This window comes from Sparus aurata, chromosome 21 (assembly GCF_900880675.1).
Source record: "Sparus aurata chromosome 21, fSpaAur1.1, whole genome shotgun sequence".
In the NCBI taxonomy this organism is placed as follows: Eukaryota; Metazoa; Chordata; class Actinopteri; order Spariformes; family Sparidae; genus Sparus; species Sparus aurata.
Window position 1 is genome coordinate 7835820 of NC_044207.1, and position 22035 is coordinate 7857854.

General features: G+C 41.4%; 2 protein-coding genes across 4 annotated transcripts; both read right to left on the bottom strand.

Annotated features, from left to right (window-relative positions):
* Positions 1–10037: 10037 nt before the first annotated feature.
* Positions 10038–15751, bottom strand: elovl8a (ELOVL fatty acid elongase 8a). Of its 2 annotated transcripts, none has more exons than XM_030401852.1 (8): positions 15617–15751; positions 13652–13718; positions 13333–13520; positions 12887–12967; positions 12672–12728; positions 12380–12494; positions 12167–12294; positions 10038–10347 (listed from the first exon to the last, which is right to left on the bottom strand). In XM_030401852.1, exons 1-8 carry the CDS (start codon positions 15620–15622, stop codon positions 10177–10179), a joined length of 813 nt encoding a protein of 270 aa, XP_030257712.1. In that variant the 5' UTR covers positions 15623–15751; the 3' UTR covers positions 10038–10176. The 2 variants fall into 2 exon arrangements, with proteins under 2 accessions (XP_030257712.1, XP_030257711.1); XM_030401851.1 differs by having other exon boundaries at positions 13652–13730; positions 15617–15693.
* Positions 15752–17134: 1383 nt separating this feature from the next.
* Positions 17135–21835, bottom strand: selenop2 (selenoprotein P2). Of its 2 annotated transcripts, none has more exons than XM_030401782.1 (5): positions 21760–21835; positions 20543–20801; positions 19991–20203; positions 19575–19683; positions 17135–18222 (listed from the first exon to the last, which is right to left on the bottom strand). In XM_030401782.1, exons 2-5 carry the CDS (start codon positions 20767–20769, stop codon positions 17956–17958), a joined length of 816 nt encoding a protein of 271 aa, XP_030257642.1. In that variant the 5' UTR covers positions 20770–20801; positions 21760–21835; the 3' UTR covers positions 17135–17955. The 2 variants fall into 2 exon arrangements, with proteins under 2 accessions (XP_030257642.1, XP_030257640.1); XM_030401780.1 differs by having other exon boundaries at positions 20543–20797; positions 21760–21783.
* Between the last annotated feature and the right edge of the window lie 200 nt (positions 21836–22035).

The following is a 22035-nucleotide window of genomic DNA, read 5'->3' on the forward strand; positions in this document are numbered from 1 at the left end:
GTGTGTGCGTGCGTGTGTGTGTGCTTGGCTTTGATGCAAAAATGTTGTGCTATGTAATATAGAGAGATGAACATGTGGGATAATTGATTAGGCACATCATAATGCGTCAAAATAATTTACTGAAAGAGCGCGACAGAGGCGGACAGACTGGCTCTGCTGCAGGTGACACCACGAGGACCGCAGGACACGAGCGCATACTCCAGTCACGTGTTGGAATGTGTGCTGGTTCAGCTGAAGCTAGTTTTTACTGCCTCTGTAAAATCTTTTTAGGAAGTATTGTTTAGATTTAGATTCCAAAACAGGATTTATTCCTTGTTGAATGTATTGTTTCTTAAGGTATAACCCACATTACCAACAGTGGCATACCTCTGCAGCTTATTTCTTCTCATGGAATTGTGTTAATTAAATTGAGCTAGCTAATTTACGAGCCCTCAGTATTACCAAAATGCATTTTCAGCCGCCCCAACAGCATTTGTATTAGTATCGTGTACCCCTTTCACAGTACACAGCAAAATGGGAAATGCTAATGCAAATCCCCTCAGTCCTTTGTGGTGTTCTAGCATCTTTTGGAGCTTTGTTGTGGTCGCGTTGCCAACAGCTTTACTTTTTTGCTTTTAAATGTGCTACTTGCTATAATCAGAAGGTTCTTAGTTAAAAACTTAGCGCAATCAGACATGGGCACAAAGGTGCAACCAGCTGGCGAAAATAGTGGAGCATTTGGCAGTTTGAGAGCCGGATATCTTTACGAGGAGTTAGTTGTTCAAGACTAACAGAGGTGAAGGAGAGTGAATGGGGCGCTGCATGGATGACATGCAGGCTAACAAGTTAACATCACCTTGGTTACCGCGACAAAAGGCCTACGGGATTTCTTCATCAGATTTTCGATTATTGCAGGAAATTAACTCTTTATTTATAAATGTATGACACTTCAACTTTTTTGTTTGAGAAGATAATCACACACGTTTTAATAACAGTTTAGTCAAAATGCTATTGCCAGAAATAAAGAGCTAAAGTTAGGCAAGAAACGAACTACGCTGTCATCGTCGTCATTGTCACCACCACTCAGCTTCATACTTTATACTTTACTTTACATTCTTTATTATAAATTGATCATTCTACAAGTTGTAAAGTTTGAGTAAGAATAGTCCAATAGGTTTCTGAGTTGGTCACGATGATGTTCAATGACCTCAACAACTGTAATCTCATTTAGCCACTTGTTAGCAGCCGTCCTTTTAAAGAGATAAAAGCGTCAGAATATAACAAGGGTATTTAGTGACATATTTCTCTGTAGTGGAGCAAAATTTGAAAATCTCTCACTGTAAGCTTATTAACCACAAACCTTTTTTCCGGCTTCTAATTGAAAACCTATTCAAAACACCCACTGCTTTCAAGACAAGGGAAACAGAAGTAAAAAAAAAATTACTTTTCTTTGTGGTTTTAGGACTCTTGCAGCTCTGGAGTCAGGAGTTGGCCAGAGATGTGATCCAAATGAATGATCATTTTTCCCCCATGTGTGATATACACTGGTTCACCACAACAACTTTTTAAGCATTTTTATCATTAATTGTTTAAGCTTTTTATTGTTGGACATGGTCAGGTAAGTGTTTCTTCACAAAAGTATGGTGGAATGATAGTAAAGTGAAGGAAACAGATGGAGCAGATGGAGGGGGGGGAAAAGGCTGTAATATTATGTTCTTTGCAGCAATGTGGCTCATAGCGAATATAAGACAAGAAAAAACCCACTGGTGTGCAAAAGAGGCATCCAATTGTTTATGCTAATTATACCAGTCTATCACAACCAATTTGACCATGACTGTTGATGGTTGGAAATGCTGCACAGTGCACCTTTAACTCCGAAAAAGCCTGACGGGGAGAGCTGCCTCAGTAAGTCGGGCAGCGAGCCAACACAACCATTAAATACCGAGACAGAAATAGGCCACGGTAGCCGCCAACAGTAAGCATTCTGTTGTTGTTATCTATACCGTTCGTCAATCCAACCTGACAGCCTTGCCATCCTTTGGGGAAGGAAGCGGCAGTCACTGGTGATTATGAAGCCCCCACCGCCCCCACCGCCCCCACCTCCGCCCCTCATCCGGGGAGCCAAATTATGCCTACATTAATATTTCATATTACACAGGACTTGCAGAGAAACCACATGTGTACTCAGCCCTTTGTCTTCATGTCAAATGAAATGTGCTCGGCAATCATCAAGAGGGTGAACGGAGGTGGTGAGAGGAGGGGTGGCGGCAGCAGGAGGAGAGAGGTAGGGGTGGAGGGAGATGAGAGGGAGGGATGGCAGGATGGTGGAAAAGGGGAGGAGAAGGAGGAGAAGAAGAAGAAGTGAAGCCAGGCAAGGAGTGGAGAGATGAGGGAGAAGCAAGAAGCAAAAGGCCAGGTGGGAAACGAATACAGGGACAGAGAAGAGAGAATATGCAGGCAGAGGAGTGGGGAGATGTGAAACTGAGAAAGGTAAAGAAGAGATCAGCGGAGCAGATAAAAGGCAAGCAGAGCAAAGAGAAAAGTGAAGGAAGAGAGGAGAGGGCGGCATCGAGAAATACCCTTTGTGCTTTAAATAATGTAAAGGAGGTGAAGGCGTACGCTGGGCTGAACAGAGGACAAAGAGGTTCCGAATACATTTGCCAGTGAGCAGAGTAATATTTAAAGTTTGAATTATCAGCTGATTTACATATCATAATTTCAAGAGGCAATGACGTTACTGCAAGATAGAGTCACTGTTTAAGGTGCTGGATGTAAAAAGCACTTTAAATAACAACCTATTTGATTTTACCTGTCTGAAATTGCGAGGCCCTTTCTTTGAGAACTTTCAGAAAGTAACAGGAATTCTTCTCTGCAGGACACCTGAAATGTGTTTTGATATTCTTTCTCTCTCACTTACTAAGTTGTGATAACTAAAAGGGGTAAAAGTGTGAAATTGTCAGAAATTGTGACTAATACAGGAGAATTGTTAACCTTAGAGGGAAATCGGAAAAGGGCAGTGAAATACCAGAGACTCCCGGGGAAGGCGGGAGGGTTGGCAAGAACGTTCGTCATGCATTGATCTGCAAATATAACCGAGGTCCCATCAGAGAAAATAAAGATAGACTACCACAATATCACAGCTTCAAGAAGACCAGTGGAACAAACATCCTTTAAGAAACACCATAAGTTTGTGAAACAAAGGGGAAGCAGGTGGGACTCTTCACTCTACTTACTTCATGTCTCTTCTTATGCCTGCGCAGAAGCCTTTATCATTTTCTGTGTGACACACTGTTCATCTCCCTCCAATGGACTCCCCAAGAGTTACGTTGGAATCATTTTTTTCTCAAATACTTCTGCTTTCCCCAAGCACACTTTTGTGTTCACTCACAATGTACTCTCTTTTTTATTAGGGACCACAAAATGTATTGCGAGAGAGAGCGGAAGTTGTTGAAAAGACCGCCGGGCTCCATATTCTCCTTCCTCAAAGTCCTTGACCAGTCTTTCTTTCCCTTTCAGTCTGTCCCAGACACTCTCTGTGTTTTAGACTTTGTCAATGTGACCTGCCAAATCTCACCGAAGACTAAGAACAAGAATGTCAGTTAACAGCACTGGTGAACTGGCAAAGTGGGTCATTCAGTTGTCACACTGACCTGAAAGAGGCCTGCAAAGCTCACACTGATGAAATAAGGTGTAAAAGAGGCCAGACTAAACTGGGACCACACAATGACAATGCTAGAATATTCATGTTTAGCAGGTGCTATATTTACCATGTCCTCCACCTTGCTTTAGCATGTAAGTGTGCTTGTTAATCGCAAATATTCAGGCTAAAAAGACTATAAACCCCTGTCTATCTGAATGGGAAAAGAGCCATAACTTTGCTTTCAGTTGTCTGTGAGACATAAAACCTGTATAGACATAGGCATGTATAGAAGTACCAGTCAAATCTGATGAAAAACACTGAAAACATTATGTTTTTAAATGCCCTTTCCCCACACATCCTACTTCTACCACACACGTGTATCATTTCATAACACTAACTTCTTTAACAGCCCAGAGTGTGGTGACACGATGCCGTCAGCTCATCCCACCAGAGCACTTTAACAAATGTGAGAGTTTAGCCCATAGATGCATAAGTGGGTCAAAATGACCTGCTGAGGTTATTTTCTTGCATATTGCAAATTACCTCTTCATGATGAGAAATTGTTATCATTTCATACCCCAGCTATACCAGCTAAAACCAGCTTTGATGTCATGCCATTTCAAATTTGAACTCATTTTTTATACATTTTAAGAATGTTTTGTTTTGTATTACTTTTGTATCACCCCCCAAGCAAAAATTACCCGCATGCATTTTTCCCTATGAAATCTCACAAGAACCTTTGATTTTAATCAACTGTGGCTGTCAGGAATATATTTATTGTGGACCAAACACTTTCCATGTAAGTATTATCTTCATTTTTTACTTCACAAAATATTTGATATGTTTCAGCAACATACTTGCACATTCATGTGTGGGTGTGTTTTATCCATATTCTGTGGAACTGTAACGTTATGTGTTATTATAACGTATCAACAAACTAGCCTACTTTATAGCTAACATGACTGCACTGTACTGTGTTTGCTTTTGCGTGCATGTGTGTGTGTGCAGGTGTGTGTGCATGTGCGTGTGTTCTTATAAAAGAGTATGTGTTGTCACCATTTATCGACACATTTGCCAATTCAGTAAAATGTTAAAAGGTGAAAAATAAAAAGGACTAAAAAATGAATTTATTCTTGTGTGGACCAAAATATAGAACAAAATATAAACTAAATGATTATTCTTAACATGTACCATTCCTAACACTAAACCTGGCATAAAAACACATGGGATATCATATAACCCTCATTTCTGGCCGTACAGACTTTTCTGTTCAAAATGCTGTTAGTGGTTTGTCTCCTCTCTCATAATGTCTGTGTGGTATAGCTGAGGCTGATGGTAATGTTGAGGATAAGTGAGGATCACCACATTACAATACATTCTGTTGGGACCATACCAAACTCAATACTATCCATTCAATAGTTGCTGGGATATTTCACTCAAAACCAAAAATGTCAATGAGATGGCACTACAGCAAAACTCGGGGGATCACCAAAGTCAAAATGATAAAGCATCTGGGTACCAAATTGTCTATTAAAAAAATCCATCCAATTATTTTGAGATATTTTCAGTTTTGACCAAAGTGGCAGACGGTCCAACATCACCATGCCTGGAGTTATGCCGCCAGCGTGGGTAAAAAGTGACAGCTGTACCAGAAATCAATTTGGGCTAACAGGGCAAATTAGAATCAGGTTCATGCAAATATGAAACAAATCAAATAATACCCAGCGGGCCTCAGCCCCTCTGAAACAAATCTCCTTATGCCTGAGATTGTCTGACCCGCAACAAACAATAAAAGCCATAAATCAAGCTCTCTGCCTGTCAAGATAAATGGCACATCCCCCATATAACTTTGATAACGCTGATACAGGTGGCACTGGGTCCATCCCATTGTCCATAAATGGGGACGATGTCACCACCAGATGGGGCTTCTCTGGTGGAAAACAAAGAAACACATGGACGCGCACGTAAACACGGACTTAAGTGATGACAGAGTGACTGATAGACGTTTTTAACAGTTGTGATTAATACTCGAGGAGAGGGGGGGAAAGACCGTCTCCTCTCCAAGTGTCTGTATTTGTGACTACTCAAGAGTTTCATGCTTAATTACACACACACACACACACACACACACACACATACGCACGCACACACACACTTGACAGTGAGCTAGTAGCTGGTTGGTTGGCTGATTAACACTAACTTGTCTGTGGTTGAGTGTGCTCCCATCACGGTGAGATTGCTGCAGCCTCTTGTTAACCCTCATTGTATGAAACAGCCCAGTGGCTCACCTTCAAGCACACTTATCAGCCTCTTATTCCCAAACCCCTCTCACTATCAACAATTATGTGCACGTGCGTGTGTGTGTACGTATGTGTGTGTGTCTGTGTGTGTGTGTGAGCGTGTATCTCTGTCCCTCTCTCACTAGCTCGGAAGTTAGCAGCAGCAGCCTCGAGAGCGCTTCAATATCCTCTCGCTCTAACCTGATTATTAATTACAGTCTGCCTCTTGCTGACCGCAGCCCAAACACTGGCTAACAGTGTTACCAAGGAGACAGACACAAAGTCATTCACAAACAAGATTCAGGAAACACAGATTGAAGCACGTTCACAGCACAGCAGTTGCTCTTTTCTCGCCGTCTATTCATGTCTGCGTCGACGGTGACATTCAAAGCATTTTTATTTTTTTTAAACTGACACGATGCCGATCTGAAGTTATTCAGTCTTTTGGGCTTTAAGTGAAAAGCGTTTTATGCTCGGGTGGCACCTGCAGCCGGCCTGGCATCATCTCGGAAGAGCCGTAACTCACTAAACACTCAAGATGAAACCGATCATGTGGTTGTAAAAATTGTAAGTTGGTCAAACGTCTGTGTGCCAGGAAGTCAGTCATGCCTGAGCTGCGCGGCACTCAGCAGTAATCAACCTGGAGCTGTGCCTGCAGTAAGGCTGAGGGACATCACTCTTTAAATGGGCTTCTGGCAATCAGCAGTGTGTGTGTGTGTGTGTGTGTGTGTGTGATAATTTGTGTGTGTGTTTGTATATTTGTGTGTGCTTGTATCACACTCGTGTTGAAATGGAGAGCAGATTAAGTACTTGTCAGCAGCAAAATATGGCTTATAATGCTACACAAGTGTGCTCTCTGTTATTTTAGTACTGTCCATACGGTGCTGTATAACACACACACACACACGCACACAGCCTGCAAAAAATGCTTACTGTCTGATGTCAGCCAAGTGTCAAACATCACACAGCCTTCAGAAGGGCTTTTCATCTACCAATAACGAACGTCGGCAAACTCTGTAGTAGTTTTATCCCCAAAGTGAAGCGTGTTTTTTCCTTTAGGCCTAACAGCTGTGTTGAAACCTCTTCCTTCTCCATTTTACATCAGCATAGTCAATTCTTAAACATAAATTTTTTTTTGTAGCATTGTTTAAAGTGAAACTATCGCTGAAATACAACCAAGGCTTTTGTTTGTGAATGTACATGAGTCAGTGTTTCCCACAGTATTTTCTGAGACTTTGGCGCTGGGGGGGTAAACATTTTTTTCACATTCCATATTTAGACTATGGCGGTCTGCCACAGTCTCGTCAATGTATGGGAAACACTGCATGAGTCAAACCTTCGTGTAAAAGCTTAATTATGACGAAAGAGGCACTTTTAAGATTTACCGTATTTTCTTTTTCGGGTCAAACTCATTTTAAATGGGAGTGCTTGGGGCAAATTAGTGATAGAATCGCTATTTTTAAAACACTAAAAGAGTTTCTGTACAACTCACGTTAGCAGATGTTTCCTCCGCTCGCCGTCGTCCTGCCAGTTAGAGGTGTGGATTTCCAATTGTGATGTAAAATGGAGAACAGTTAAGGTGGAACGCTCCTAAAGCTTAGTTCCATGTAAATGCACAGATAATTCATTGTTTTGTCGTTAGTGAAAAACAATATTGACCTTGAAGTTGAAAAAGCCTCATATAAGAAACAATACTAAAATAAAAAGCCGGAAAAGTCACGTGAGATATCGCGTGGATAGTTGTTGCTGGAAGACAGTAGCGGTCCACCTTAACTCACCTCCATGTTACGTTGCATTCGGAGATCGATACTTCTCGGCTGCCATGATGCCTGCGAGAGGAACAAGCTACTGCTAACGTGAGTTGTTCAAAAACCTTCTTTTTAGTAAACTCTGTGTACACAAACAATGTTCTCAATGCTTGTGTTCATGTGTAGAGACCCTGGTGATACTACGAGCAAAGTTTCATGTTGTGTCGAGCCTTCTTAGTGTTTTAAAAATAGAGATTTTGATGCTATTGCTACTTTGCCCCAAGCACTCCCATTGAAAATGAGTTTGACCCAAAAACGAAAATAAGGTACATCTTAAAATCTTTATTTTGCATTGGGAATTTGCACCTGCATGTATTTAGTGGGCAGTCGCATGGCCTTTCCAAATGATATTTGCAGTGACTTGCAGGAGAAGATGGGGTCCACCTTTTTTTTCCCCACACAAAACACTTTTTGCACAATCCGATGTGTTCAAACTCTACAGAGCCGTGGTCCCATTCAAAGGAATGAAGGGCCCAAGATTGCATGTTGTCTTGATCCTTTTGGTCATGCTGTCTTGAAAGTGTACATTTTAGCGAGGGAAGCCTCCAGTTCTTTGAGAGATGAAAAGGTTAAATACTTGGTTAACTTCTCACAAAGCTTTTGCAGTGTTTTACAGCTGTTGATCAGAGAACATTTTTACTTTGTGCTGCTGCTCTGCTATCGGACCTTTGAAATGTCCTCATTTCCCTTCAACATTATTCATCAAAGAAATATCTCACTCAAGATGGCCGCTGAGCTTGCTCCAAAACATGATCCAGATCGACCACCGTGTCCAACAGTTTGGCTCTCCCCAAACTCAGGCTTACGTGATTGTCGAACAGATTGTGAAAATGCGACAGACTACATGATTTGCGGTCTGTTTTTTCCCCCTTGAAAAACCAACCAACAACCTCCCCAGCTTGCACGTGTCACTCAGCGGTGTGGCACACATTTCACTGCTCTGATTGCCTGTATCCAGTTGCATCTGGAGGCGTTTGTGGTGCGCCCATTGACAATTCCAATTGTATGTTAAAAAGGAACTGAGAGGCTCCAGACTAATATGCATTTGCAAATATGCATTTTCAAATTAGTCTGCAGACGCAAGACTATGTCTGATCCACTGGTCTATGTTCTGTGCTGCTTGTGGCACTTTTATGTGTTACTTTGATGCACATGGGTTAATTACAGTCCTGAAGCAGTACTGTAGATAGAGCCTTTTTTCATGCCATGTTAATGTGAGATTCCCCACGCCTATGAGCAAGCATACAGAGCTCGGGAATTGATGCACAAAATTTGCACACTGTCCACTGTGGGAAAGGTCTATGCACCATTTTCAAGTGTCGAATGAGTTTGGATTCAATTCTGTCTTCAACCCCTACTTTTTCATAGTGCTTTACTTTTCCCCCTTTTTTCTTTGCAAACACTCGTCTGGCTTCTGTTTTTTTTTGGGAGTGGTTTCGTGTTGCTTTGAAAAAACTCACACATATAAAAGGGCGGCTCTCCGAACTTTGTCGGGAGAGGCGTTGCCACTTTGTGCTGATGGGTATTTAAATGGCTCGTCTGAGTAGCTGCCTGTGGAACTTTGATTTAGTCACTTCAAAGTGCCTTTTCATGTGGTGTTCTGTTATTTAGTCTGCCCCCTGTTGAGTTTGGAACAGAGGACAGTCAAAACCAATATGCTGCTGGAGATAAAAGTGGAGAAATAGATAGTGAACAGAATGGGAATAACTGATGATGGCGGGGGAAATATAGTGCAAGAGGCTGCAGATATTGTTAATGCAGTCACTCCTCCAATAAATCTTTCATTTGTGTCCACAAGGGGGAGTGGATGGGATCATTCCACTCAGACAATTATACTTCTCCATCATGACAGATGGAATTGGGGGGGGGGGGGTTTGCGGAATGGGCCAGGGTTTCCCCTTTGGTGAGAGGGATTAAAGTAGGCAGGGGGACCCTGATCTGAAAAGGGGGAGGAGTGTGGAGAGTGCGGGATACAGAGCTAATGGCAGCCAACAGTTGATTGGCTGCGCCTGCCAGCCAATGGGTGTAAGAGAAGAATAAAGCGACTCGAATGGTGATTAGAGTCTCTCATCTATTAGCAGCTGGGGGAAGGGAATGATGAAACAAGGGTTAATGTGTGTTGAGTGTGTTTGTGGCTTTGTACTGGATGAATGAACAGAGGGAATGAATGAATGTATTAAATGAAAGAGCCTCAGAAGTCTGCTAAACATCACCAAGTGTGTGTGTGTGTGTGTGTGTGTGTGTGTGTGTGTGTGTGTGTTTAAAGCCCAATTTCAGTGTATCATTCAAAATAGAAAGCATGCAAAACGTGTTTAAATTCATTACATTTTATTACAAATACACTCTGGGTCATCAGGTGTCACTGTATAGGTTTTCTTCTTACTGTATATGTTAATGACATGTGTAACATTTCTCAGCTCTTTTCTCTCTTTCTTTATATACACCTGAGTTCTCTCGCTGCCCTCCTCCTCTATGTCTTCTTACTCTTCTTTTTGGCGAGGTAGCTGTGGTAGTAGAAGTTACTGAAGAGTGCGATGAGGCTGAGGGAGTAGGCCAGCACAACCATGTTCATGGAGTCAGGGAAGTCACAGTCAGCGAACAGGTTGTAGGCGGTGTGGACGGTGACTATGAAAAACTGGAGCTGGGAGGGGAGACAGGCAGCAGAGAAATGACAGTGTGAGACAACTGGCGGACTATCAGAGTGACAAATAAACACTTCCTCCAACACTGCATTGTGTGCGAAGTCATAAAAAAAAAGTTCTCAAAGTCAAATACAGAACATTTGGCACACAATCAGATCAAAATTGAATTCAATATTTACTCTCGGGAAAAAAAAAAATTTGCCACGGAATCAGCAAAACATGTCAAAACATGAGGATTTCAAAGCACAAAGCAGCCAACAGCTCATGAAACTGTACTGAGCAACTCAACAATCCGAGTCTTCTATTATTTTCTTCTGTGGTTCTCTCCATCCCATTACACTATTAACCTCGGCACCGCGTAGACCTTGTACAACATGCTTCAGACAAGACTTAAATACAGCAATGCACGTAATGCATGATGACTAAAAGTGTGTGACAGAGGGAAAGAAGAGAGTTTCATGAGGAACAATATACTCTTGGATGTTGTAGTGGTTCAAGTGAAAGACAGAGGCAGCCGAAGGCCTCCGTTAAGGGTTCTTAGCATTCTTGCTAGCTGGGCTTCATGTAGCCTACTGTTTGAAAACCACCAATAAGGAGCCTTTCAGCGGCCAACTCAAGTGTGTTTCTATTTCTGCTTTTTCTGTATCAATTTATTACACAATTTCCTCTCAGATTCTATGACATATGGGTTGGCCAGCAAAGACTAGCTCAGTAATTGGCTTATAATGAAAAGGTGGCTAACAGCTCCAGCACAACTGTAATTTAGTCATTCGAATATTAGTTGTACATATTACATTGGCAAATACACAGCCAATAAGTGTTATAATCAAAGAGTCGTTCATAGAGCCAATGTAAATATGCAACACAATTAGCTTTCTGTTGCTTCATTGCTAGCTACCGCCTGGCCCTCGTCCTGCAGGTTTATGCCATCAGCATTTGTGTTAAAGTAACAGAGAGAACTTTTATAGGAGTAAATATAATTTCGATTTAAGGCTAGCTGATAAAAGAGGGATTTTGCTCCCGGTTGCTCGTTCATGTCAACTATTACATAGAAACGACATGTAAAGCGAGCGTGAGCAGCGATTACCACATCTGAACAGACCCAGACAAGAGGGCATGAGAATTCTGCATGTTATTGTCACAACGTAAATTCAGCCTACACTGACGACTGGTCAATATCCATATGTTTCACAGAGTCGCTATAGTAGCCTCTTCAGGGTCAAGGAAGGGATTATGTGTATGAATGAACATAAGGGACGTTGAGCATCCATACAGCCCCACATACACCTCCCCTTTCAATTTTTATAATTACCTCTCGAAAACACAAAAGAAATCCTCTCCGTCTCTCTCACACACACACTCACACACAAATACAATCTTCCCAATCCACTCAAGTATCTCAGCTTCAGTTAACCAAATTGCAAAGCCAACTGTTAATGAAGGCTTAGGGGGGCAGTCTCCTCTAGGTCAGTACAATTATTGTTACATAATGGCAGTCAGTCACCATACTGACCTATATATGTTGCAGCCATATAGAAAGACAAAAACCCCCAGAGGACGCATTGTCTTCTCATCAAGCTATAAGTAAAACAGATGGTCCAGTAGTTAGTGAGTAGCATCAGTGCTGCTAATCCATCCAATTACGCCCACGGCTGGTCGGGACAATGGTTTCACGGAGCGCGAGGCCTCATGGTAGGCTCGTCAAAGTTAAAGCACTCAAGGCTTTTTCGAACATTCTTCATCCAAGGTTGTTGGACACATACTTGAACAGACCTAAGAGGGAAAGACTTGCCAATTTACACAAGCAGAAATACTGACCAGCTGCAGGGAGGTGAGGTAGCGTTTCCACCAGAGGTACTTGGACATGCTCGGGCCAAAAGCTGCCAGGCCGTAGTACAGATACATCGCTACATGGACCAGGGAGTTGATGAGACCAATCAGGAAAGCTACGGACGGACACACATGATGAGCATCACGAGGTGTAAGCACACGTATCAGCGCGTGTTCTGGGCTGCGTTGGCGTGTACTCACACTGGCCACCAGCCACATATTTAACCCCAGCCCACCAGTTGAAGATCATGGTGGCGTGGTGGTAGACATGGAGGAAGGTCAGCTGACTGTTCTTCTTCCTCAGGATGAAAAATAACTGAAGAACACAAAAACACATGTAAAGGCACGTGTAAGACGGTAAGATCTTGCAGCCATGCGTTCTTATACATGGAAGCACTGCAGGTACAGAAGCATGTGCAGAAATAAGATGCAATACTTATGTGTGTGCGTTTGTAATGTGAAAATAACTTTTTTTCACTTCTGTCATACTCACAGTGTCACTGAGCTCTATAACTTTGGAGAAGTAGAACCACCAGCACACTCTTGCCATCTGTCCGACAGAAGAATGTGTTGTGAACAGTTTGTGAGGTGCAGAATATCTTGGTTATTACGTCGTAGTCTAACACCTACAGCCTTGTGAAACACATTACAGAGTTGAGCTTTATCTTGAAATTGTTGCATAATGTATAATGTGGTCAAGAGATTTACCCTCATGGCCAGTGGGCTGCTAGTGTAGTCGACTGGCTGGCACCGCAGACTGTATCTGGCCAACCAGGAAGAGGCTGTGAACTGGAAAGACAAAAGCAGCTTTCATCTCTGCTTTGGATCCTCTCGACCAGCACTGGGACCTTTCATCCAACTTTGTCAAACTCAGATTAGTAATCAGTTAGTGAAATCACTTCCTGTTTACCTGATGACTCTTACAATGCATAAGGAACATGACTATTGTGGTATCATCTGAAATTATGGAGGATTTTGTCCTTCTATAACTGTAATAGTGATTCTTTTTTTTTTGGTCACTTTGGAGCAGCAGACACAAGCAGTAAACACAACACTCACATAGAATTACCTCTCAAGTTTATATAGTAATCAAACAGTTGCCTATTTCTACGCCGATATGGCAAATATTGTTCCCACATACAGTGCAGTGGTACCTCATAGAACATGTATGCAGACAGGCAGACCATGGCGAAGTTGTAAACTATCAGGACGGGTTTAAGGTTGACTGGCTCCCTTTTCGCCATCAGCTTCGGCCCCACCCATATAACGACCAGGTAGCACAGAAAGATGCAGCCGATTGGCACAGGAGAGTAGACCAGCGGCCAGTTGTCTGTCCTCTTGTCTAGACAGAGAGGAAAGCAAGAGAAAGGCGTATATCAAGCAGAGATTGTGCTAGAGTCTGGCATAAATATCTAAGAACATATCATGATATATGTGAGCAACTGCGTTGATGAAGTAAATATAAAGACTTGCCTCCATTTTCCAGGATCCCTCTATAGAATAACTGTAATTTCTGCCACACGGTGAGAGCCTGAAAACCCTGAGAGTGATACTCATGAGTGGGAGAAACATTCATAAGCTGGTAAATATAAAACCTAACCAAACACCAGTTTTGCGACAACAACAACAACAAGGAAGTAGCGCAACCCAATATGGAGGGGATTCAATAAAGGAAATGAATTCCAAGCCCAATAATGAGCAATTCATTCAAGGACGCATACTGAGATGCCTCTGACAAGAGCAACTGAAACAGAACCTGTATTTTATTTTACTTGATTTAAAGAACTACTACTCAGTTTTATAGTGAATTTACACAGCAAAAGCAATTGATGTTGATCATATTCTATGTATTACTGTTGTATTGTGCAAAGATGTTGTCAAAGACATATCTCCAATACATCAAAATTGAATTTGGCTCTGGTCTTGCAACCTCCATCAGGGTCAGTAAGAGCCAAAGGGTCATCCCGAAAATGAATCACAGACCAAATTACAACTTCTTGTAACGGGACAAAAAAAGTATTTTCTGCAACTGGGAGAATATTAGCTGACCTTTTGTAGCTCACTGTTTTTCAAATGTTCATGAATGACATCCTTCTGTGACACAATCGTACGTAGAGAAGAACACAAATTTGATTAAATCAGCCAGAGATAATCTGGATTATAATCAAAGGATTATGTTCGCTAAACCAAACGGTGTCTCTTGATGATGGATAATAACTAATAATCCTCTTGATGAATGGCTGCCTAATGTGGACGACAGGCAGATGAGTGTCTATGTACGATTAACGAATGCCAGTGCTGCCATCTAGTGTTTGCAGGTGGAAGCTCTGCACAGGCCAGGTCAGTTACTCTCTCCTTTAGTATTTCAAATTAAGATGAGTTTGCATGTGCACTGGGGTGTTTTTGTCCATTGAGCAGCTTTGTTTTGTTCTTTGGTATTCCGTATATGTTTACAAATGTAGGAACACCAACAGTCTTATTATAAAATAATGAGTCTCCACAAAAACACCATACAGTAAAAATCTAGCAAAGTTTAAGCCTGTTTCTTGGGGAATGATAGACATTCCAACACAGCCTGGAGGTCACAGAAGTCATCTGCTTGGAGAGGACGTTTAATGGTCAATGGTGTAGTTTTATATTGTAAAATTACATATTTACCTAACTTGAAGGCTACATTTAATACTTTTTTTAACTAAATATGATAGAGGGTATCTGGTAGCTCTCCACCAAAATTAAATCCCGGCAGTGTGGAGGCGGCAGCATTAGAGAGATACAAATTAGCAAAAGATAGAATTAAACAGTTAAATTAGTTATCAATAATAATGAATTAGACAGGATATTTTGGGTAAGGGTGGGGGTGAGGGTTGCACAGGGTGAAAGGACTGCAGCAGGTAGATCATCTCTGCCTCTTTATCTTCATCTCTAAGCACCTTACAGTGGATCAATGTCCAACTGTTAGTAGAAATGGACTTTGTTGTATTACAAATGTATAATGAATATTGTATTGCTGAGTATGAATATTTTTCAATCCAGGTGTTTGTTAAACATTTCCACCACCAAATGTCAGTGAAAGCGCTGACAGGCAGCAGGCCGTGTGGACAGTGCTAAGTGGTTTAGCCTCTCCAGGAGCTTCCTCACTGGGATTTACAGAGGAAAATCCCCGTCATGGCCAGGCTTCTGCAACTCTGCTCAGGTTTATCAAGCACGTTTAAGACCTACAACGATGCCTCTTGGATATATAAAGAAATGGAACTATTCAATCTGACAGACACGGAGCCTACATGCAGGTACTGATTGGAAATGATGACAACCAGTGAACTTCCAGTTGAATTCATTATGGTTCGCTGTGAAGAACTGCAAGAATTGAAGCACACTGAAATATCTGACGTCAAATTTTCCTTGTTTGAAGACAGGGTTAGCTGTAGGAAGTGTCCTTACCTTCATTGTGATGGTGGCTGTGTATGATATTTTTTCCTCAGCTCTCCTCGGTCAAAGCGAGATGCATCTCAGCCACGTGTTAAGCGGCACTGAGGTAATCCGCCTGTTCACTAGGTATAGGTGCCTCTGTGTGTGTGTGACCAGCATGACATATGGCAGTGTTCTTCCTTGATTCTAGCATAGCGGGCCAAGTACTGGGCAGTTAATCCTGTCAGAATCTACTGTTAAACAGAATGTGACTATAAAACAACAATTCACGCTTGTTATGGTAATCAAAAGATAATCTTGAATTACGTTATTATGATAATTAGTTTAATTTGCCATTCTCTGAATTCCGGCCTCATATATTAGATTTAATCTTTCAATAGAAACCAAATTGAACCATTTGGAAACATTACGCAAGGGTGAAATATTAAGCAAGGTAAGTAAAGGCAGCATGCTGGTGTGTCGCCTCAAAGCAGGAAGGTTATGGGTTCAAACCCACTGGTCAGCTGAGGCCTTCCTGAGTGGAGTTTGCATCCATGTTAGAATAAATGGATATAGATAATGGTTGAAAGAAAGGTTAACACATACTTAAAGGTGCAATACGTAGGCCAAGCATTTTGGTTCAAAACATAAAAAACTGGGAGGCTGTTGAGCCCTGATCCAGCCCAGGTTCTGCTGCCCATTCTGCGCCACTACGAGCCAGCATTCCCTGCAGGGTACCCTCTGCTCGTGGCCTGAAAAACCTCTTCCTTTCAAAAGCTAAACCCCCTGTGCTAGAGGTGAAAACAACACCACCACACCCTCTGTACTCCAAGTCCGAGGCAGAGTCGGCTAATAGGACCGCTAGCTGCACTGCTAACGTACCTAGCATTTAATCTGTTGATAGCTACTCCCTATTTGTTTGGAGATTGAAATTGACAGGTGGCAAATTCTAACGTATTTCACCTTAGATGGAACAGTTTGATATTTTGGAAAATATACTCATTCTCTTTCTTCCTGACAGCTGGATGAGAATTTATGTCTGTGTGCTAGGTGAAAATGAAGCTAGGTGAAACTACAGCCAACGGCTCAGCAGTTAGCTTAGCATCAGCCTAGACAAAAGGGGGCACAGCTGGTGTGACTCTGTCCAAAGGACACAAGATCTTCATAACCTCAATAGCTCACTGTATGTATACAGTATGTGGTTTTTTATATCCTCACAAAAGTCTAAAAAACAACAAGCTTTGGTTTATCCGTGTCCTCCCCATGAAGTTACCAGGCACACAGCAGAGACTTGAGGAAGTAACTGTTCGCAGTCAAGAAATAGTTCAAGCACATAACACAAGGCGCCTCTACACTTTTTGAATGAAATTACATTATTTGAATGAAATATAAGTTGTTCATTTGTGAACTTCAGCTATAATGTTGTATTTAGCGTACAGATGTGGCATTGGTCATCCGATCTAACTCTCGGATTACTCTCTTTAGGGTGAAAGAAGGCAAAATAAACTGTAATCTTCAATTCCACAGACACAAGTCACAGAAAGAGACACCTTGAAACGCTCTTATTAAATATATTTTCGTTTAAATGGAGAACAACGACCTTAAGGTTCATTCTACATTCAGGTAAATAAGGTCTAACTTGTACAGTAAAATAAAGTAACAATGTTTAAAATGTACAGCAAATATGAAAAATTGATTAAAGTGAGCATTGTACGATGTGTTATTCTAGCATTCTGTGTCAAGTACAAGTGAAAAATACTGATTCTATTGGATTAATACATTAATTTATGCCACTTCCCAAAAGGCTCGTACACATTAGAGAGAAGAAAGGTCAGCACTTGAAGCTCTTGAAACTCTTGAAGCTCTTGTTATATGTACTAGTGGTAGTAGTAGCACAACATGTCAACACCAGAAGCAGAAACTGAACAGAAAGGAAAATGCTTGGACAGTAATCTGACTGAGGTTCGCTCAGCGGCAGCGTACAACATCCCCAGGCTCTGTGTGGGTGACAGTAACAATCAGTTCATCAAATCTCTCCACACACATCCGTCTACAGCCTCCTGCAGGCAGGGTTTATACCATAGACTTCATTAATGGGAGAAGACAGAGCAGGACTGGCCACTGCATCCACACGGAGGAACGAGGTGTGGAGATGCACAGCAGAGAAACCACAGTCTTATTACTGCTTAAACAGATTCAACTGCTCGGTTAACTGCTGTCTACCTGTGTCTTCTGCCATCAAAGTAAAAAAAAATCACCAAGAGGAACAAACTAAGTTAACCTGCCCTAACTACGTGAAGAAGAAAGAAGCAGGAAAAAACACTGGTAATATAACTGACATCCTAATCACCCACCCCACCATGCTGCTGATGCTAATGATGATGGGGTTGATGATGCTGAGGGTGATGATGCTGAGGGTGGTGGGGATGATCACTGGGAGAATGAGGATTGAGAGTTTGATTCTGAATCGTAACGTGCTGATGTTGGGTATGATTGTGGTGACTGTGTTTTGAATGATGAGGATGATGATGAAGATGGCTGTGGTGACGAGCTGTTGCCGCCACCTCTGGATCTTCAGTGTCCAACTCAGCTGTTGTCCCGTTCTTCATGGTGCCGTTCTGGGCAGTAGCCTCAGAATCCTACAGAAACACATCTTATAATATCCTGTTTTTGTAGTTTAAAGCCGATTGAATTGCATTTATGAAGCCACTTGCGGGCGGCAGAACAAGCTAAAAACATAACATCAACATATTATTATCTCATGCAGTTGCCATTTCAATTACCTTTTTTACATAATCCAGCAGTCAGCATTATTCATTTAGCCATTAATTCAGACATTTAGATGTTTATGACCAACATTCTCTTAGGTCTGTTTTGGTCTCCACCAACTTATGAAGGAAATATCTGTCTCTTTAGCTGCTAAATGCTCTGCTATCTAAACTAGCCAGTTGTTAACGTTCTGTGTCTGCTGTTAAGTGTTGGTGTTGTGTAGTGGATGTATCACAGTGTTTTTTGTTTGTTCGCTTGTTTGTTTATTTGTTTGTTTGTTTGTTTTACTAAAAACAGCTGCCTGTTGCTGCTGGAAAAAGGTTGATGTGGGCAAGAAAACCAAAACAACAAGCTAAAAGAGGCTCAAACACTCAGCTGTAGAGGTGTCCCATTTTTGATTTTCTAAATTGAAAAATCGATTGGAATTAGCTTTTAATTTCAATCATCAAAATCGAAAGCAGGATCAGCCAGAATTTTTGCTCTCCAACTCGGCCTACTTGCACACATCTGAATTAAAAAGAGAAAAAAAACACAGCTAGCTTACTTGTAGTCTGTAGCTGCGCTTCCAGACACTCAAACTGTGTGCAGGACTGACTGCTACCAACAAATATTTTCTTTGTCAGAGATCCTTTGTTGATTTGTTAGAGACAAGGGTTTACTTGGAAGTTACTTTGAGAAACCTTTCCAACAAAGTGATTTTCTATCTTTTGATGTTAATTGTTTTTTTTATTGAACTCCTGTTTTTTTCTTTTCTTTTGATGAATATCATTTGGGTTTGCCTAATCCTAACCTGCAAAAAGATAAAGAGAAGTTGTCGTTGTGTAAAAGCTGTATCTTTTCAAAGAAGGTTTTGAAAAGTTGTCAGGGCATAAAACCAAAGATCTGTTGCAATAGTCCAACTATGGCAGAGCCTTGTTCGTTTAAACTTTGGAAAATTGTGACACTTCTACTTAGTAGAGATGAGGTGAAGTGCAGTGTTGGGTGATCATTTTCTAGCGTTATGACTTACACTTTCACATGGTCATTTGATCTACTGTAAATTGTATTCTTGATTGGTGCAACTTTAACCCAAAGAGTGTATTTCATTGTATTTATTGTAGTATGGATGAGTAATTCATACTCAACACTGCAAAATCGCATGTAAAGAATGTGTGTCACTATTTAAAACCTTTTGTGTGTGTGTGTGTGTGTGTGTGTGTGTGTGTGTTTTGTGATTACTCACAGAGCAGTTGCAGATGTTTTTATGATAAGTGGCTCTGATTGCAGCCTCTACGTAGGGATAATGCAGGAAACTGTAGGGCAGCACTATATGAAAGGTGAGCCGACCACACCTGGAGAATGAAGAAAGAGAGAATCCGCATCCAGATGGAGGTCACTGCAATTTTCTTGGCCTTTTCCTTATTTTCACAATAGGATGCATGAACAAATTATACAATAATGGATTCCAGGATGCGATTGAAATACCATTCATTTTAAATTTGTGAAATGACACCCTAAAAACTGGCAAGACAAGGGTGCCAGCACCAGTGATAACATGTTGTGCATGTTATATTTGCACTCCAAGCAAAAACAAAAAAAAAACACTGGTGTTTTGATATAGAATACAAAATTTAAAACTTGAAGAGGGGCATGCCTTACCTATCATAGACCAGAAAGTCGTCTTTGTCACCATCCAAAGCCTCCCACACGTCATCTTGAAGGGGAGCCTGCTGGTACACGGGAACACCAGAGGGCGCTCTTCTCTTCAGCTCCCAGTACATGGCTCTGGACTGAGCCTCTCGCTCATTTACTATCATGAAAGACACATCTGTCAGGTTGCTGCGCGTCAGCTTGCTACGCAGGCCTCCAATCCTACAGAGGGACAGAAAGAGAGAGAACCACTCTTCACTGAAAGTAATATACAATAGTCATTACAATCCACGACACCAGCTGTACTTTTTCAAATGTGACAGGTTAAAATATCTGCTGTGAAAAAGACCTTTTCCCATTAACTCTGGCAAAATATTTGTAAAGTCCCATCCCAACATGTTTAAAGTGTTCTTAAACTTGAAAGTTCTTTTTATATAATAATCTTTCAAATTCCCCCTGACCTGTGACCGTTTTTACACTTTGTATGTAAATGACATATGTATTATAAACTACTTCATAAGTAGTTTATAAGTCATTTCTCCATAAAGTCAGATCTCTTACTTGGAGGCCTGCGTGAGACAGAACTGTCAGCTGGCCTTCAGTAGCGCCACCACAACCACATTTCCCAGCAGCTCTTGCATGGGTGCGTGTCCCTTTATTGTCCAGTTGGGGGCAGGTTTGCAGATCCTGGAGGCGTCATTGTCCCCCTCCACTATCAGAGAGACTTGTGAGGCCCACAGCAGACCTGGCAGGGCTGTGTACAGCCACAGCGACGAGAGAGAGCGCATTATCCCTCCCCGGCGGGCTGGACTGAGTCTACCTGATAAGAAAGAAGTGCAATAATCCATGTTACTTTGACCGGAAGGCACTATGTATGTACATGTCATACAGGTGCTACATGTAGCCTAAAATTCAATTCAATCCTGAGGCATGCATGGAATAAAAAAAAAAAGATCTAAAACACGGATTGTGGACATAAAAGTTATAAAGTCACTGAAGTTGACTCTTTAATAAACTCATGCTAAAGCCTCTACACTACATATAATCAGTCATGACAACATGAATGCAGTCTGTAGTCTACAGTGCACCACATACAGGCAGATCCAATCACTGACGGGTTTCCCCCCACCCTGAGCAAAATGGCCTGTCAGTCTGATCCCCAAATAATTAAAAGAGTAAACCCTCATTGTCTTTCTCATCACATGTGGAGATAATCTGCAAAAGAGTTTATTATGGGCTAAACTGCCAACAGACAGAAGAATGTTGGGGGCAAATGGGCAGACAGTCTGGCTGGCAGAGGGACAAAGAGAGGCTGAGACAGCATGTTTACAGCCTGAGGGACATCCACAAAACTGTACAAACACATGGATGTGCCTTTATTGTTAGCTGATACTTTAAAATACTTTAAATATATATAAATGAATAAATGTAGTAATTAAAGCACAAATGATATCTCAATTAGTACTTCAGTCTCATAGCTCAAGATTTATCAACGTGCATACATCCCTTAAAGAGCGGTTTCCTCCGACTGAATCATAATGATATTAAGTGCCTAAAAGTGCATTAACAAAGCTTAAAAATGGATTATTTAAAACTAAGAGTATACAATAAAACTATCCCTCTGACATGAAACTGCATTATTTTGAAAAGACAAAAAAATTATAATTAAAAAAAATTGGTTAGAAGATTTCATCATTTACTTTTCAAAAAAAGAGACTTTAATGCAAATAAAAATAAATCAAATCAAATCAAATCTGAGAGGGAAAAGAAGGCCTTACCGCTGTGCTCTCTGTCCTGTGACCCACATAGACAGTAAACGTCTGTTGTTTTTAAAGCCTGGGTGGTTGACTGAGCACTCCCCCAAATCAAACAGTGAGAGAGATAGAGAGAAAGAGCTGCTATCTGTGCACGAACTTAGTATGCAGTCTCAGACACATCAATCAAATCATTTAATTGGACCGCACTGGAGTTTTAAATGTGTACAAGTTGCAAGGATTTTAATATAAAAGTATCCACGTCACTAGTGAAAATAAAGCCACAATGGTGAGCCATTA

Coding starts and splice junctions, on each gene's coding strand:
- elovl8a (XM_030401851.1), bottom strand. Junction 13,521..13,651: donor AGGGATCCTGGAAAATGGAG/GCAAGTCTTTAT, acceptor CTCTCTGTCTAG/ACAAGAGGACAGACAACTGG. Junction 12,495..12,671: donor TTATAGAGCTCAGTGACACT/GTGAGTATGACA, acceptor TGTGTTCTTCAG/TTATTTTTCATCCTGAGGAA.